This window comes from Prosopis cineraria, unplaced genomic scaffold (genome assembly GCF_029017545.1).
Source record: "Prosopis cineraria cultivar Desert tree isolate PC_DT_omini unplaced genomic scaffold, ASM2901754v1 PC4, whole genome shotgun sequence".
NCBI classification, from domain to species: domain Eukaryota; kingdom Viridiplantae; phylum Streptophyta; class Magnoliopsida; order Fabales; family Fabaceae; genus Prosopis; species Prosopis cineraria.
The window spans coordinates 3,988,755-4,006,998 of NW_026555335.1; the positions used below are offsets into that span (position 1 = coordinate 3,988,755).

The window sequence follows — 18,244 nt, forward strand, 5'->3', positions numbered from 1 at the left end:
TTTAAAACTCTAATTTGAGTCCCTTGAAAGTGTTGAGAATATTTTAATGTTGAAAGATTTGGGGATTCTATTATAAATGGTTTGAAATTTTTATTTCTCCTAATTGTAGATTTGAAAACTTGGTAATTCTTAATGGTTTTAGACCGTTGATTACTTTGATTTTGAAGTCAATTGTGATTATATAATGAGATGATTACGAGGACATTTGATCATTTGCTCAAATTATTTAATAAAAAAAATATTTGCGTGGTCCTTGGGACTAATTTCTCTTTCAGCAAGATCATTTCATCAACACCAATTTTTCCTAAAATGTAAGCTTCGCCATCATTAGTTCTTACTAAAAATCTTGTAGTCCATTGCATTTTTGAACAACAGTTCATATTTTTTTCTATGATATAGTTTCTCTAAACAAATTAAGTATTTATGAATTGAAATATCTTTTAAATGTTCTCAATATTATTTAAATAGCCGTTATAATATGGCCTTAAAAGAGTTACTTATTTCCTAAATATACTTCTTTGTATCAATACCTATTCATTTAATTTTACACGCATATTAATTTTAAATTATTTAATAAAATGAAATTGGTTTGCGAAAGTAATTAAAATCCACCGGAGACAAGCATGTAAGTTTTAAATATATTATTTAATCTTATGAAACAATATAAATTTGTATATATCCTCCTTACGGTAAATTTAAAATGTAGAAGAGCTAATTAAGTGGTATAGTTCCCTATCATTAATATTCATTATAACAGGGAGCATTAATTTTTCCACCACTACTTTCACTATATCTCATCAACACAAACTATAAATTAAACACAGCTAACACACACCACACACACGGGCTGGGCACGATGAGATATCTAATAACCCGGGTTCTCATTTGTCTTTAAAAAAAATGATTTGATTTTATTTAAAATGCAAGACATTTTAATATCTTATAATCGAGACAAGATAGTTTGCATTAGCTGTTTACTATTTAAAAAAATCAAAAACTGCACAATTTTCATTTTTTAAAATAATAAAATATACATTAAAATTGGCTAACTGGTCTGTCACTGTAACGTAATAAAATGTCTCTCTTTTCATAACAACAACAAACAACTAACAAGCCTTTATCCTACTAGGTGAGGTCGGCTATATGGATTGCAAAACGCATTGTGCTTTATATTTATTAAGCTTTTAGGAATATTATTAATTAAGAGATCGCGTTCAATAACTTCCAAGAGTGTTTCTTAGGCCTTCCTCTACCCCTCTCTTAATCGGACTCAAAGTTATATTTTTAACCTCTCCACTGGTGCCTCCCTGAGTCTTCTTTGTACATGCCCAATCATCTCAATCGATTTTCTAACCATTTTTTCCTCAATAGGTGCCACCCCTCACTTTTTTGCGTACGGCTCATTTCGAATTTTATCTTTACGTGTATGTTCGTACATCCATCGTAACATTCTCATTTCTGCTACTCCAATTTTATACTCTGCTGTCCCGTTAGAGCCCACATTCACTACTATATAACATCGCCGGTCTGATAGCATGCGATAAAACTTCCTTTAAATTTATATTGGGGACCTTACGGTCGCAAATAACTCCTTTACCTTTTCTCCAATTAAACCATCCAGCTTGAATTTTATGTGAAATATCTCCACTGATTTCGCCATCATTTTGAATAATGGCTCCCAATATATACTTTTTCCACTTGAGGTAATTTGATCTCCCAATTTCACTTTCAAATTATTGTCAAATAGTACTTTACCAAATTTACAATATAAAAATTCCGTCTTACTTCTACTCAGACGAAAACCTTTCGACTCCAATGTCCTCCTCTATAACTCAACTTGCAATTAACCTCTTCTTTTTTGTCTTTGCTATAAGAACTATATCATCGGTGAAGAGCATACATTTCAGAATTTTCTCTTGAATATGTTCCGTCAAAACATTTAAGATCAAGTTGAATAAATAAGGACTCAGAGATGATCCCTGATATAGTCCAATCTTTATAGGAAAATTCTTTGTTTGACCACTAGGCATTCTTATACTAGTTTTTACCCCCTCATACATTCTTGTATGGCTTTAATATAAGCAATCCGTACTCCTCTTTTTTCTAACGATTTCCAAAACACTTCTCTTGGTATACGGTCATAAGCTTTTTCAAATCAATAAAAACCATGTGTAAATCTTATCTTTACAACGATACTTTTTCATTAATCCTCTTAGTAGATAAATCGCCTCTGTAGTTGATCTACCTGACATAAAACTAAACTGATAAAATGTCTCTCTTTTCATATATAGAATAAAATGTAACAAAATATTTGAGAGCCTGGGAAGTTATAGCAATAATATGCGCGGCCAAGAGTAACTCGAACTCTTAAGAATTCAAACAATTAATTATGTTGCCGGGGACCAAAAAAAGTTGAAGCAATTAATTAATTAATTAATTGAGAAAGTTGGTGCACAAACCAAATGAGAGGAGGAGCATCATGGACCTGGCTTCTTTTTATTTTTTTCTCTCTTTATTTTCTTTTCTTTTCAATTATTGAATTCATTTTTAAATGGGTGATATTTGATATTATATAAAATTATTATTATATTTATTTTTTATAAAATATCATATTTTAATAATGATTGTATGAAATATTAAATTTTAATTATTTAAAAATAAATTTTAATGATTGAGATGAAAAAAAAAAATAAAAAGTAAAAAAAAAAATGCAAAGAAGTCAAGTCCGGAGCATCATGACCATGGCGGCAAGCAATTTGTTGCCATTTTAATTTGGCGAAGCAAATATTGAAGGTCTCTGTAGGAGCGGTATCTACGTATGGTGATTGTTTCTCAAGCTTGTGTGTGAATATATACACGCTAATGTGTGCATTTTTGTGAATATTCTCCTTTTGACAATTTTCTTGAAGTCGTCCAGATTTTCCTAGATACGCAATTAAATCACAGATTTTTTGTGTGTCTCTTTTTGTTTCACCAATAATTAATTTTTATACCATATTAGTCTTCCGCTTTTTATGATATATACTACCTCCCGCATGATTAATTAATCACTACACACTCTTTCATTAGATTTATCCCTGATAAATTAGCTAACTGGTTTTTAAAGTAATTCAAGAGATAATGAAATTAAAGGCATGACATATAACTCAAATCATTACTTTACTATTATAATATAATATGTTGTGGTATTAAAATTCAAAACTGCTGCATGCTTCTTAGTTAACCATATACACTTGGATGGAGAGATGAATGCATAGTTTATTATTATTGATTATTATAGAAGTTCAGATCCATGAGGAGAGAGGATCGCGAGAAGGTAGGAAATGAAGTTGTACATTAAATCAATCAGCAGTAGGTTCTGCACAGCAACAGAAGTAATTCTGAGGTGGAACGCATTGGCCATTTTATAGCCCTTTATTTTGCCTTAATCATCACACCTGTTAAATTGTTTACACGTTCCTGGGCAATATGGTTTGCTCATACCTGCATTATTTTTCCAATTATTACATATATATGTGTGTGTGTGTGTGTATCATCAACAACAAATATATTATAAACAGTTGTGCACGTACCAGATGAGAGCAGGAGCATGATGACCATGGCTGCAAGCACCAATTTATTGGCAATGGTTGGACAAATAATCAGGGCATGCCATTCTAATTTGCCAAGCTTCTTGCCTTCCTCAGATATTCAAAGATTTCTCAAGCTTGTGTGAATATTCTCCTTAAATTTGACAATTTTATTAAAGTCTAAGAGATCTAGATCTTGCGGGATACGCAATATGTTAGGAGATTTTTGGCCTTCATTATTAATGTAATTTCTATATCAGCGCACATACATGGATCTTGTTCGCTTTATCAATACGTGATGATTATTGTATGATATTAAGATGGGTGGTTAATTTTGTTAAGGCGATATTTTGGTGTCTTCTATATTAATTTAATTAAGTAGAGGAGCCTTCATGCCTTATATTAACATATCCAAAAAAAAAATATTCTGATCTATAAATTGTTCAAGTAAAAGTGCTTTGAAAAGTTTCACATCATTTGATTAATACTCTCTGCGTCTCGATTAATAAAATATTTTTATATAAATTTAATATTTTAAAATATAAAACACTTAATAAAAATAAATTTTCTTAACATGTTTTTTTATTATATTCTTTTATTTTAATGCTCTTTTATAAATGAAGTATTAAATAAAAGGTATTTTTTAAAATTTTTTTTTTATTTTAAAAAAATAAGATTGTAAATATGCATGATTTGTCTCTCATATATAAACTAGGACGAAGACGGTCACTAATATATAATATTAAAAGATCCACGAACTTGAGTTAACAACAAATAGGATATAGCGTGTTCTTCCACTACTTGTTGCCTAGTTTATTTTCTTGTTTAATTTTCAGATAGCAGCTCCCATCCAACAATTAGGCTGTGCAGAAAAAAACTCAAACCCGGTCTGTTTGGTCCGACCCGGTGTGACCCGGTCCAACCCGGTCTTGAAAAATTCAACCCGAACAAAAGACTGGACTGAACGGGTCAGACTGCACATACGGGTCAGACCAACTAGAGACTGCTCTTTCGGACCAATCAGTCCGGCCCGGTCCAGGTTATTTTTTAATATTAAATATTAAAAATTATATTATTTACAAAAAAAAAAGATCTTACTTAGTTGAGCCCAGTAACAGTACCCTCACACCTCACGTGCATGCTTCAGACTCGGTCTCTGAACTCTGAAGTCTGATAGCCTCATTTGTCATTTCTCCATTCTCCATATCGCATGAAAATATGATTATAGGGTAATTTAGACAAAAATAAAATACAAGAGACAAAAAAAATGGAAATCTTACATTTATAATTAACACAAATCTCTAACTAGCTCTTTGACACTTGCAAGAATAAAAAAAAACAGTAGTAATATTTATAGGTATTGAATAGTATGACACCTTTTTTGTACTTCATATAATACGCGAGAAAGATGATTATTTATACTCTAAAAAACTGAAAGAAACATAATTAATCTCATAACAAGGATCATGTGCAATTAAATAGTGCTTGCTTTGAAACTCAACGGTAGTAAGCTTATGATATTGATAACAGTGAATAGGAAAGGGGATATGAGGACTTTTTTTTTTGAAGAGAGTTGGATTCAAGAAATGGACTGGTCCAGTAACCCGTGGGACCAAGTCCAACCCGGTCAGGTCCGGGTCCAACAAGACTAGGACCAGTCTTTGGACTAAAAATTCTAAACCGGTCTCCATTCAGACTAGACTTCGGGTTGACATCCAACCCGGCCAGTCCGGTTGTATTGTGCAGCCCATAAACAATGTGTGTATTTTGCAAATAATGAAAATAACATGGAGCTAGCTTGTACAACCATGGCTTGGGAATAAGATATAAGATGTACCCCCCCAGTCCCCAACCCCTAAAGATGGATTTTTTTTCTGTCATGATTATAAGACACTATAAGACATGTCACTATTTTTTAATAATAATTTTTCTTTTTACACTCATTTACCGGTGTACCTTATTAAAAATTCTCTCGAGCTTCTCACTCATTCTTTTTATTTCATAAAATTGAAAACTTAATACTTTTTTAGATGGAATCAATGAATTTTGAGTTTTTTAGTTTTAAAAACTAGTGGAAAGCGATTCCTAAATAGAATGAAATATACTATTCACCGGGTTTTAAATTCTCCAGTAGGATTAGTTACATATTATCGCATGTTCTTACTTCTCTTAATTTTCTACTAATTAAAATACACTAAAACAAAACAAGTATGATGCAGACAACCCAATATAATTATATGAATTTGGTAGTAAAGTAAATACACTAATCAGGTATAGACTCAAGAAACTAGACATCTATCAATGTCCTGACTTTTGACTTTTAATCAAAGGGTGCTGAAAGTAAAGAAGGTTTATTAAGTGGAACTGTGGAAGCCTGGCCTTAGAGGTGCTTATGGATATAGGATGAGACAGGATCGACACATTTTTATATCGTGTGTCATTCTATTTCAAAAGTCATCTTATTTGATTAAAAATTGAGATGGAACTGGAATAAAATTGAGATGTTTCACTGTCCTGATAAAGTGGGCAATGTAATAAAAAAGGCTATATAATAACATTTATTAAAATTTCAAATCTCATGACTTATTAAGTTTAAAATCAAAATAACATGAGCACATAAATAACAATAATTTAAAGTGAATTATTGAATTATATCAATAACAACTATATGTGTATAACTTAAAATATATATACACACACACATATGACATAATATATTATGATAGCAATTACAACTGATCTCTAAACTATAAGAGCAACAATAATAAGCAAATCAGGCACAACATTAAGTTATTATTATTCTTCTTTAGTTGAGACATGTTAAGCTAGAAATACTTCTAAAAGTAAAATAAAAAATATGATATAAATAAATGTTATTAAATAGATAAATATAAAAATAAATTATATTAATGTAATTAATATATTGTAAAGAAAAATATTACCCTATACCGCTTACGTTGTGTCATTAAATTATTAATATAAAACTTATAGTTTTAAATAAGAATTGCACATATTGAAATTATAATTAATATAAGTATAAATTACATTAATATAATTAATACATTTAATGTATATTTTTAAAAAATTATATATATATATATATATATATGATATTCAAACATGACAGAATATTTTGAGAACAATCCCTTATCCCATCCTTTCTTGAATTCCTTTTTTATCTCAATTGTGAAATCATCCCAAAATGATTGAAATAAAATTGGGCCGATCAGAATGGGTATATGTAGACTCATGCATGCACATAAATACACGCAATAGTAGATTAGAATTAAAATCTCTTCCAAGTGAGAAAGGAAGTACTGTCACGAAGACATGCGGCCATTGACAATCATATTGTTATATTTTTTAAAAAATTATATACATACATACATACATAATATATATATGATATTCAGAATAGAATAGAGTATTTTAAGGACAATTCCTTGTCCCATCCTTTCTTGAATTCCTTTCTTATCCCAATTGTTTGGATGAAATCATCCCAAAATAATTGAAATGAAATTGGGCCGATCAGAATGGGTATATGTAGACTCATGCATGCACATAAATACGCGCAATAGTAGATTAGAATTAAAATCTCTTCCAAGTGAGAAAGGAAGTACTGTCACGAAGACATCCGGCCATTGACAATCATATTGTTATATTTTTTAAAAAATTATATACATACATACATACATATATATATATGATATTCAGAATAAAATAGAGTATTTTAAGGACAATTCCTTGTCCCATCCTTTCTTGAATTCCTTTCTTATCCCAATTGTTTGGATGAAATCATCCCAAAATAATTGAAATGAAATTGAGCCAATCGAAATAGGCATATGTAGACTCATGCATGCACATAAATACACGCAATGGTAGATTTGAATTAAAATCTCTTTCAAGTGAGAAAGGAAGTACTGTCACGAAGACATTCCAACCATTGACAATCATATTCTTATTACTTAAAAAAGATCCATAGTTATAGCTAGGATGATAAATTCTGTGGTATATTGACCGGATAAAATGTAAGCTTGGCAATTATATCTAAATAAAATTAATGTAATCGATTTTGTCTTTTGAATAACAGCTCATACTCCTTTCTAACATGTATTATTGTATTTTGACTATTTTCTCTAAACAAGTTATTTATGGATTGAAACAATATTTTCGATTTTGGTCTCTATATTATGTTTTTAAGGCCTTAAAATATTTAGTAATTTATGACCTAAATTTACTTCTTTCTATCAATATTTACCCAGTATAATACAATTATGCACTCGCTAATTAATTGCACACATTTTAAATTATATTGAAAAATAAACTAGATTTGCAAAGTAAAATCCACAGGAGGCAGGCATGCAAATTTTTTTATTTTATCATTAATTAACTCTTATGGTGAACTACCAATAATTATGTATATATATTTCGGATATGGATCATCTCCTCATCTTTTCTTTCATTTTATTTTCCTATTCTCTCATCTCATTCCTATGTTTAGATTAAAAATTCAACGTTTAAGATTTAATTTTAAATCATAATTTGTTTATTTTAATAATAGTTAAACTTTAATTAATCCATATTTTTGAACTCACAGAATCAAATTTTAACAGTTTATATTTTATTATAATATTTTTATAAAACATTAACTCAAATAACACAATAGAGACGGGTTGAGGAAAAGGACAGGACGAAGAGGGGATCCACATTCATGTATTACCTCTTTGTGATGACTTTAATTAAATGTGAACAGCACGGTAAACAGTACACACAGAGATATGAATAACAAGTGTGACTGGGCGTGTTTTTTTTTTTTTTTTTGGGTGTTCAGAGGAAGACAACAAGAGACATTAAGTGGTTGTCTTGTTTCTATAACAGACATATTATAATTGCACGTTTTTTATAATTTCACGGTTTGTGAATTCTTAGCTTGGACTAAAAGAATCTTCACCCTACGGCGCGTTGGTGATTATATTCCATGTCGTTGGAGCACCAATAAATTATATATGGATATAATCATTAACCCATAAAGACATATATAAGGGGACCTCGCCATTAATTCATCACTCAATATCATTGCTCTTAAGCATGCATGGCATATATGGAGAGATTATTAGCTAATTAAGAAGAAGATTAATACTTATAAATTTATTTATTGTATGTGAAATATATTTCAGCAATGTAATTATTTTGCACAGCAACAGAAGTGATTCTGAGGAGGGATGCATTGTCCTATTTTATAGCCAATCAGTTTGCAATAATCACTGCACACTGGAAATTGTTGACATGTTCCTGGGCAATATTGCACGCCCTCTCCTGCATTTTAATTTTCACCCCGCCAACAAACTATTAATTAAACATGCACACATACATACATATAAATATGGATTATCTCAAACTCTTGCATATTATATTAATTATAAACAGTTGTATGTACACATCATACCAGGTGAGAGCAGGAGCACCATCACTATGGTTGCAAGCATCATTTTGTTGAAAATGGTTGACAAATGAGGGTACGCCATTTTAGGTTGTGAATCGAACTTCTAATGCAAACACTCAATTGGTCTCTCTAGCTACTCTCTATTTATCTACCTACGTATATATAAATACTTCACGTATGCATTTTGTGAATATTCTACTACTTTAGTTAATGTCACAGATTTGGTAAGCTTTTTCTACCACTAATTAATTAATTTTCTATATCTGCACACAGATCTTTTTCACTTTATCAATATGCAATGGACATAGTTGAGATAAAGGGGTTATTTTCTAGAAAGAGCGGTTGAATATTAAGGTATCTTATAATATTTATATATATATTTCAAGATTTTTGTGTCTTTAATTTGTATTTATTTTATAGATTCACTTAATTAGATGGGCCCAAAAATAGCACAAGCCTTCCACTTTAAAATAAGACGTTGTGGATTCTATTTCTATCTCCCGTGAACCTAAAATGGGCGGGGATTAGATTAGATGGGTGTTGGGGTTAGTTAATTAGCAGTGCTGAATGTTGGGGTAGCGTGTTAAATATGTGTGGAACATCATTCCCTGTATGGAAGGGCTAAACTGGTTAGAAAAATTCCAAAAAAAAAAAAAAAAACGGGGTGGGCCTTCATGCATACCGATCTTGAGAGCGATTAGCTTATGACCCTTAAGAGTCGTGTCGTGTGATGATTGCTTTATGGCCCCACCGCACAATACAACAAATTACTTATTTGGCAAAAGTATCACCAGATCGTAAGAGTTGTGTGACATCTTATTTGTCCGTACTGGTCTAAAAATGTTTCGTGCTAAAAAGTTGGATATAATATAGTGTATTAAAAACATATGAAAAACTAAAGTAGAGGCTCAATAATGATCTTCTAGTTGAATGACATGCAAAGCTCTATTATAAATGAAAAATTAAGGATTTGATTCTGTTTGTAGTCCCACGATATTAGAGATTGTCTCTTTAAATCAATATATTACTAAAAACTAAAATACCTCTTATAAATAGTAATGGCTCAGTTTTGGGCTCCGTGAGTCACATTTCAACTAGTTGTACGTTTTATAGGCTTGAAACTTGAAAGGGACTAAAGGGCCTTTCTCTTTAAGTAAAGCCTGTTTAAAAAATTATGACAATGACATATGCTTCATCCTTCTTCTCTTCCCAAAAAAAAAAAAAAAAACTAAACACTCCTTTAACAGAGTTTTACATTAATTCGGCTCCAATCTTCTTCCTTCCTTACTTTCATGGTGTGCTTTCATTCGACTCCCTCCTTTCCCATTCATCTTCGTCTTATCTAGCCATCAAAACCTTTCTGCTTTGTTCAAAATCAGAATGGTCAAAGCCACCACCGGCTTTCACATTCGTGGTTACTTTATCTGTGAAAGCCATCACTGGCTTCTCTACCTAAATCTTTCCATCGTTCTTCCGCCTCAAAGCTTCGTAGATCTCTTCTCTTTGAAGCTTCGTCCTTCAATTTGTGTCCAGCGTTTGTAGATCTATGCATAAAGGATAATCCAAGAAGTTGAATGCCTCCTCAAGTCCAACCCTGTCAAGGATCTCACTTCCCTTACCTCCATGCTTGCTGACGTCATCTTAGCTGATGGTAGACCCAACGGTTACCCTCTCTTGAATATTGCCAACGGTCTCTGGTACGTTCAAACTCTTAATACTCAAGCCCTTTTTTTATTTTCTTAGTATCTCTTCCTCAATTCATGTGATTGTAAAGGGTTACAATCAATGGATTAGAGGGATTTAAGATTCTGATGTTGAAGATTATTTTTTGAACTGTCATAGGAAATGTTGTTGACTTGATTGTCATATAGAAACTTCTGAGGTATGTCTCTCTTGTAGCTGTGTTGTCTACCTCCTTACTTATTGTTGCTATTTCGTATCACGACATCCATCATCCAGTTTTCCCATCTAACTCAGAGCTATCATTGTGTATGGGTGTGAGTGTTCACTGTTTGGATTTTGGATTCTACTTTGTTGTTCAAGCTTTGTTTTGGCATGTCAAACTTCATATATGTGTTCTACTTATGAAAGTTTTTTTTTTTTTTTTTGCGTTTTATTGAATATGAGCTTTGTCTTTCTTCATTCAAGGTTGAATGGGGCTGAGAATAGCTTTACCATAAATTATTCTATTAAGGTTTGTAAATCATCAGTTTAACTTTTTGTTCTTTTGAATATGAAAATTTAATGGATTTACTTTTTAGTTTTAGTGTTGCCGACCCCTAAGGCTTGATGTACATTTCAGTTTTAGTGTAGGAATTGGTGGGCTACATATAACTACAAATGGATAATCAACAAATGACTCTTTTACCCAGTGAGAAATTCACATAGAGAAATGAAAACTTCTCTAGGTTGAACTTAGGCAAGTTTTACTTCAAGACTTTCATTATGGGCAATTATCCATGGTATTTCCCTTGGTTGGAATTTACCAAATACTTATCTCCTCTTTGAAATAAATAGCATTTGTGATTTTAATATGATTTTCTTTGGGCTAGCTATCAGGAGAATTCTTAAATATCCTAAAGGGAACAATGTGGATTGCTTGTCTTTATAAGAGTTGGATGGTTGGCTATGTACTATAAACGGCTAGCTGTCAGTAGAATTATTAATAACACTTGAAATTTTGGTCTGCTTTTATATATAATGTTCAAAGTTTTGCTGTTGATTTTGTACTTTTGCTATCAAGCAATCCTTTTCTTAAACGACTTTTATTGCTCCATGCAGGTGCAATGACAATTAAAGGAATGCTCTATAATGAACTCCTACTTTTCTTACAATTGCATTAAAAAGATGTCGGGTATGAGAAAGTTTGCAAAAACTTTATTCCTAATAGTTGCTTAATTGTTGATAAATTAGTAGCATTTGCTTACAGGGAGAAACTACTCCTACCTAATCCTTCTTAACTCATGTGACTTTAGCTGTATAAATTTAAATTATTAGCATTCCCATGGTTTGTTTTGATTGGTAACCTAACTAGGCAAATTGTTGGAATGCAAATCAACTTTTCTTTAATGAAAAGCTATATATATGAGGTTGGATTTGTTAAGAATGAATGATACTATGAGCGCTCTTTTAACTGAACACATACTTATGGTCTATTGCCATCTAATAGTCCAAGTTTTATTTAGTGTGATTATATACTTTCTACTGTCAATTAAACTGCTTCTCAATTATGTTAATATAGAATTAGACATATTGTGTAGGTAAATTTGAAATTGATAGAGTAATGATGATACAATTAGGTAACTCTTTTTCCACTGTTATTAGTGATAAATTAATAATGGACAGTGCATGTTTTTGAAATTGTTCAGGAGAGATAGGGAAAATATAGAGAATCAGGTTTGGATTAGTCTAATAAAATGATTTATTTCTGTATCTGATTTTCATATTTTCTTGTAAATCATAATTTAGGCTGAAAATAAATCTTTTCTAAACATTTTACCTTTAGGTTGAGTATTCTATTTTTTTTTGGTGTGATTATTAGTCCATTAAATTAAATAACATGATCTCATAATTTTGTTACTTAAAGTTATAAGAAAAGATTTAGTCTTTATTAAAGAACATGATCTCAAAATCGAAGGCTTTCATTCTTTTTTAAATACAGTGTAGTCTTTGTTCGAACTTATCTCTCCAGTTGGTACGAACATGACATGTTAAGATTTGAATCTAAAAGTAAAAAAAAATTACTGGAATTAAATAAATCTTAGCATTCGACACCGTCTTACCTATTAAAAAGAAATGGCTGGCAAATGTAAAGGGCCCCACCCTATGCTTACTTTTAACTATATTGCATTGAATGAAGTAGGCACTTTTTTTCTGAGCATTTTCAGAATAAGCTAAAAGGGTGGGCTCTGACTAGATTCAGAAGAAGCGAGAAAGCACCGAGCCTTTTATGTTGTATTTTTTTTTTTTGGGCATCCATAAAAGCTGATTGTAAAAGAGGAGAGCTTTAACTAGATTCAGATGAAAGAACCTAGATTTTCACATTGTATTTTCTTTGGCATTTGTGAACGTTGATTATAACTTCTGTTGTGTACTTTAGTCCTTACATTGTCTATTTCCCCTTATTTTTTCATGCAAGTCTATAAACTATTAGGTGAAAGAGTTTTGTATCATTTATACTGTAGATTGTCTATTTCCTGGGTCACTTTTTTCATATAATGACGTTTTGTCAACATAAGGGATCTCATGTATGAATTTTTATTAATAGCATTTTCGGTCATATGCCCTCTATACACGCACATCTTATTCTTTATATATGATAAAAGAGAGAAGTCTCTGTCACAGAATTCATATGCACTCATTAATACCGATGGGGGTGCTTAGTCTCAAGTCTCTAACATATCAGGGTATAGAGCAAAAGTGATTTGACAGCACATGAATTTTGAATTTACCTCTAATTGGCTGAAAAGGAAAAGACGTCATTGTGGATCTGGCTTGATCAAAAGCCACATTATACAGGTTCAAAAGTTGAAAATGGCAAGACTTCCTATAGTCTAGGCAGACAATCATATTTTACCATAAGAAGATCATAAGGACACATATGCATCAATCATATGACTTTTGCTCGCAATTGCTTTCACGTGATGCCTTTAGCCCTTCAAGTAAGAGGAAAAGGACAATGTTTATTTAGTTGATTGGCTAAGGTTGAGAAAAGGACAATGTTTATTTAGTTGATAGACTGAGGCTGGGAAAATGACAATGCATTAGTAAGGTAAAGAGAGACATCGATGGTTAATTGCAAGTTGGATTGTGTATACATAATAGAGGAAGTTAACTCTGTTTACCCACTGAACAAAGCAACAGGTTATTCAATCCATATGTGGTGAATGGTTGAGGAAAAAAACCTAAAATAAATTTATATAGTATAATTGACATTGAAATTAATTCTAATTTATTATCATTTGAATTTGATTGATGATAATATTTATAATAAATTATGATATTAAATGGAAGTAGGCACAGAAACAAATCTTGATAATACTATTTTTTTTAAAAAAAGAGATCAAACATAAAACCTTGTAGATAAATTTCTTCTGCAAGGGCTTAATTATATAGTTCATATTTCTTATTCTTGTTTACACGCAACCGCACAAAATGCCTACTTTTCTTCATGTTCATGGAAGTGTGGGTTGAAGTTAGATATATATCATGTTACCTTTGATTAACCCCCACTTTTTAGCACAAAAGTGGTGGATGATGATAGGAAGGTTTCCGAGAGACTTATATTAACTTGTAATCTGTGTATGATTTAGTACTATTTTTTCAGTAAAAAACAAAGGCAGATGTATATATATTTTCCCAACACACAAGGTTAAGTTGAAAAGGGTTAGTTTATACTTTATAGGCCCAGTGTGCGCATATACAAGTATAGTCCATCACTATACTTGTGATTTGTTTTTAGTATGGTGAGTTTTGAAAATATGTTAATATTTATACACCAAAGTGGAAGTGAATGTTAACCCTCGATTGTGTAAACTAGGAATGCCTCTTTTTTGACAGTAAACTTGCTAAATATAGAATCATCTCTTTTCTTAGATAAAACACTAACTATGATGTTTGTGGTATTTGTGTCAATATTAGGTGTATGTGCAGTTTCACTTTACGTTTAAATTCTTGCAAATGCGGCCCTAACCATAATGGTACGTTTACAATATCAATGAACATTTTAAACCCTATTCACTCCCCACAAAAAAAAAAAAAAATTCAATCCTCCATGAAGCTAAGTTGTTACTAGCAAATATAAAAAAGATCACATTTTTTCAGCACAAATAAAAAACTTCACATTAAAATCACTTTTCATTGTGGCATAAAATTGTGTAATTGGCTAGTAGTTCCTACTTTCTAATAAATTCTTTCTTACTGTTCTTAAAATAGGGTAAAGATGTGGTGGTTAATTTTTTTTTTCCTAATGTAACTTGTCCTTAATTGTAAAATTGGAAAATAACAATTTTTTTACAAATTTAAAGTATCAATTGTCACGTATTAAAAACACTTGAAATTAGTTAATGTTGTTACATGAGTATGATAAAAATAAAAGGTTCTTAAATTATAAAGTGAAGGCATTATATTTAAATTTAAAATATAAATCCAATATAGATGAAGACATTATATCTTAAATAAAAAAATTATAAACTATAATATCATAAAAAGATGCCTAACAATTTTAATTTATTTGCATGACAGATGAAAAAAAAAAGCAAATCCTTCAATCAATAAATTATTATAAAAATTAATCATTGTATTTGATCAATATTTATGCATAATGTTCCCATCCATTTCATGAGGAAGTAAAAGCATGATATGTGGCATTATCAAGGATAAAAAGCATAGACGGACTATAGATTTTGTTACATGATCATGAAAATATTGGTAGAATAATATAAAATGTGGTGTTTAATTCAATATAATTTTTGCTTCCCTTGTATCGCATAGGGTAATAAAAGCTAGTTAAAAAAAAAAAAAAAAGACAAGCAAAGACCAAATGAGCATTCTATATTTAGGGAGGAAAAACAAAAATGAAAACGACATCAACTCGTCACCTGACTGACATCAAAACTCAAACTATATCATAATCCCTGGTTAAGTGAAATACGCGAGCTAACGAGTTACTTGATTTTATCGCAAAACCTCAAGCATGAGCGAAACTTCCTAGTAATTTTCTTAATGGAAATACCTTTCTTGATGAAAAAAACTTTCTTAATGAATCCGAGCCTTCTAGAAGGAGCAAGACGCACTGGTTCAGTCACTGGTGGTCGGGTTGATGGTTTTGGTCCTGTCACGGGGCGGGAAGATGACGATGATGTGGAAGAACTTGTCACATGCGAGTCATGTCGGTGGAAGGAGCCCCTCCATTCATGGCCGTGACCATGCAAGGGATGAGGAAGATGATGATTAGGTCCATGGTAATTGCGAGGATTGTTCAGAAACAGGTGACTAAGGTTGTTGTTAGCATGCCAAGGGTTGTATCCACGTGAATGGTAATTATAAAGATCATCGGCATAATGATAATAAGGATCATAAAGAGGGCCCATTTTTGGAAGTGATGAAGCATGGGGAGGGTTATTATGATTATTATCATCTCCTTGAGAACCAAAAGTGATCCTCTTGAGGTCTGCATGTTTCCCACCTTTCTTTAGCTTCTTCAAAATTTGGTATCTATCTGTCTTGCCTTTCACGTAAGCATATCCCAACGTTGGATTTATGTCGAAGACAGGGTCTGCAAAAATTAAAATAAAAGCCTCACGAATTTTAGAGAGAATCTAAGCCGATCATTCAAGTCTGTGAATATTTTGCATTATATGCCCTCTTATTAACATATAAGGATCGAATATTTTTCAGATTCTTCCACCTATTTATGATACTGATCATAAAATTAAAATATCAGTTTACAGCACAAATACGAGGTCACATGAACACAAGTTAACTGCTCACCTATAATGGTGAGGACCAAAATGCATTAATAATATTGTCTATATAAAATGGATTTCGGAATGTTTGAAATACTCATGTCTGAATTAACGATCTGATTAACAAAAAAAATTATAGTCCAAAACTTTGATAAGTTAGGGACAAGAGGTGGATAGACGAGGAAATACCTTCAAAGCTGCTCAAAATCTTAGTCAGGGATTTTTCCCAGCCATCTCCAGTATTAATTTCAAAGAAACACTCCTGAAAAGAAAAAAGATGAATCAAAACACCGTGATTATAGCTTCATGAAATCAAACAGATGAAATCAAATCAAATCAATGCAGATCAAGAACACATAAAAACATTGTTGGTAAATTCAGAAAGAAAGAAAAAGAGTGGGAGGGCAAAGCTTAAGAAAGAAGACCGTAGTTTCAGAGGACATGGTTGGCGAAGAAGAGAAAAATTTTTGTCCGAGACGGTGTGAGTGTTTTAAAGCTTAAATTTAAACATGGCGATAGAATGGAGAAGAATATCAATCTTTTAATCAATCATTAATGCGCCCATTCTTTTGGCATATTTGTTGACTTTCCAAAACCACAGAAAAATTTTTATAATATGGAAATCCATAATCGATATCCGCTTGGGATCTTCAGATGATGTGCATTATCAATTTCTACGAACAGTAAATGACCAGTGCACTACCAAAAATGCCCCCGACTATTTCACTGACAGTGCTCTCCTGCTGCTTAGGCCTCTGATGCCGTCAGATGATCCCATTTTCTTCTTCTCCACGTCTTCACCGTCTTCAGCGTTCCCATTTGCTTTATCATTGTTTGATTCCCCAATCTTGGTCCTCGAGCTTCCGCGCTTAGTAAGTGCCCCGGCTGTCTAACCGCTCTTGGGTCCGTTCTCACTTCGTCTGCCGTTGTTTACTCATTCGGCTGTGCTTTAACTCGATGAGGCGCCGAGAGTGAGAGGAAGTCGTCACTAAGAGAATGGAGAGGGCGGACCATGGTGTGGGAGCTGATTGTTTCGATCTTGGTGGTGTCGAGTAGGTCAGAGAGCGAAACCGGAGGAAGAAAGGTGTGGGTGATATTTGTTTATTTCTTTTTTGCATTCTTATCTTTTGACTGCATCTGATTAGTATTGTGGATTTCACATCTTGTATTGAATATCCTTCAAACTCTCACTGCTTCTTTTCTTGTACCGGAAGAAGCTTCTTCCTCTTCTTTTTTTTTTTTTTTTCTCGTAAAATAACAACTGGTGGTGTTATATCCTTATGCATCTTTTTAGTTCATATTCAGTGTTTAAAATAAGTTGTTTTTCTTAACAATAGGAGGAAGTAAGATCAATTGGTCAGCTCCGTAACCAAATCGAAAACTTCACCCCTGTCACCGCCGCACGCCCCGACCTTGCTTATACGATGAAAAGTACCGCCAACATTTATCCTCGCCATGTTCTTTAGCCATGTAAATTTTTCTCCCCAAACTAATTTTTTTTTTTTTAAATCGTGGCCTTCTGCGTTGAGATATTGCATGCTCTATAATTTGTGTCCTTCGTATGCTTTGTAATATGCATGCCCCATTGGTGTCTGCTAAAATGCTTGTGAGAATTTTTTTGGTTTAGGTGGTTATATTTCCTGGGTATAAGTATTTAACCATGCTGTCTAATTTAAATTTGCATCCTGTAGGCAAAAATTTAAAATAAAAGCCTCATGAATTTTGGAGAGAATCTAAGCCGATAATTCAGATCTGCGAATATTTTA

General features: G+C 32.0%; 1 protein-coding gene and 1 long non-coding RNA gene across 3 annotated transcripts; one reads left to right on the forward strand and one right to left on the reverse strand.

Moving 5' to 3' along the window:
* Positions 1-10,263: 10,263 nt before the first annotated feature.
* LOC129308311 (uncharacterized) lies at positions 10,264-13,304 on the forward strand. Of its 2 annotated transcripts, XR_008592584.1 has the most exons (3): positions 10,264-10,709; positions 10,855-10,894; positions 11,794-13,304. It is a non-coding gene; the product is annotated as an uncharacterized LOC129308311 (long non-coding RNA). The 2 variants fall into 2 exon arrangements; XR_008592583.1 differs by lacking the exon at positions 10,855-10,894.
* A 2,259-nt stretch (positions 13,305-15,563) lies between these two features.
* LOC129308362 (uncharacterized) lies at positions 15,564-16,921 on the reverse strand. The gene is made up of 3 exons (XM_054949443.1): positions 16,904-16,921; positions 16,668-16,740; positions 15,564-16,288 (listed from the first exon to the last, which is right to left on the reverse strand). Exons 1-3 carry the CDS (start codon positions 16,919-16,921, stop codon positions 15,678-15,680), a joined length of 702 nt encoding a protein of 233 aa, XP_054805418.1. The 3' UTR covers positions 15,564-15,677.
* Positions 16,922-18,244: the final 1,323 nt, after the last annotated feature.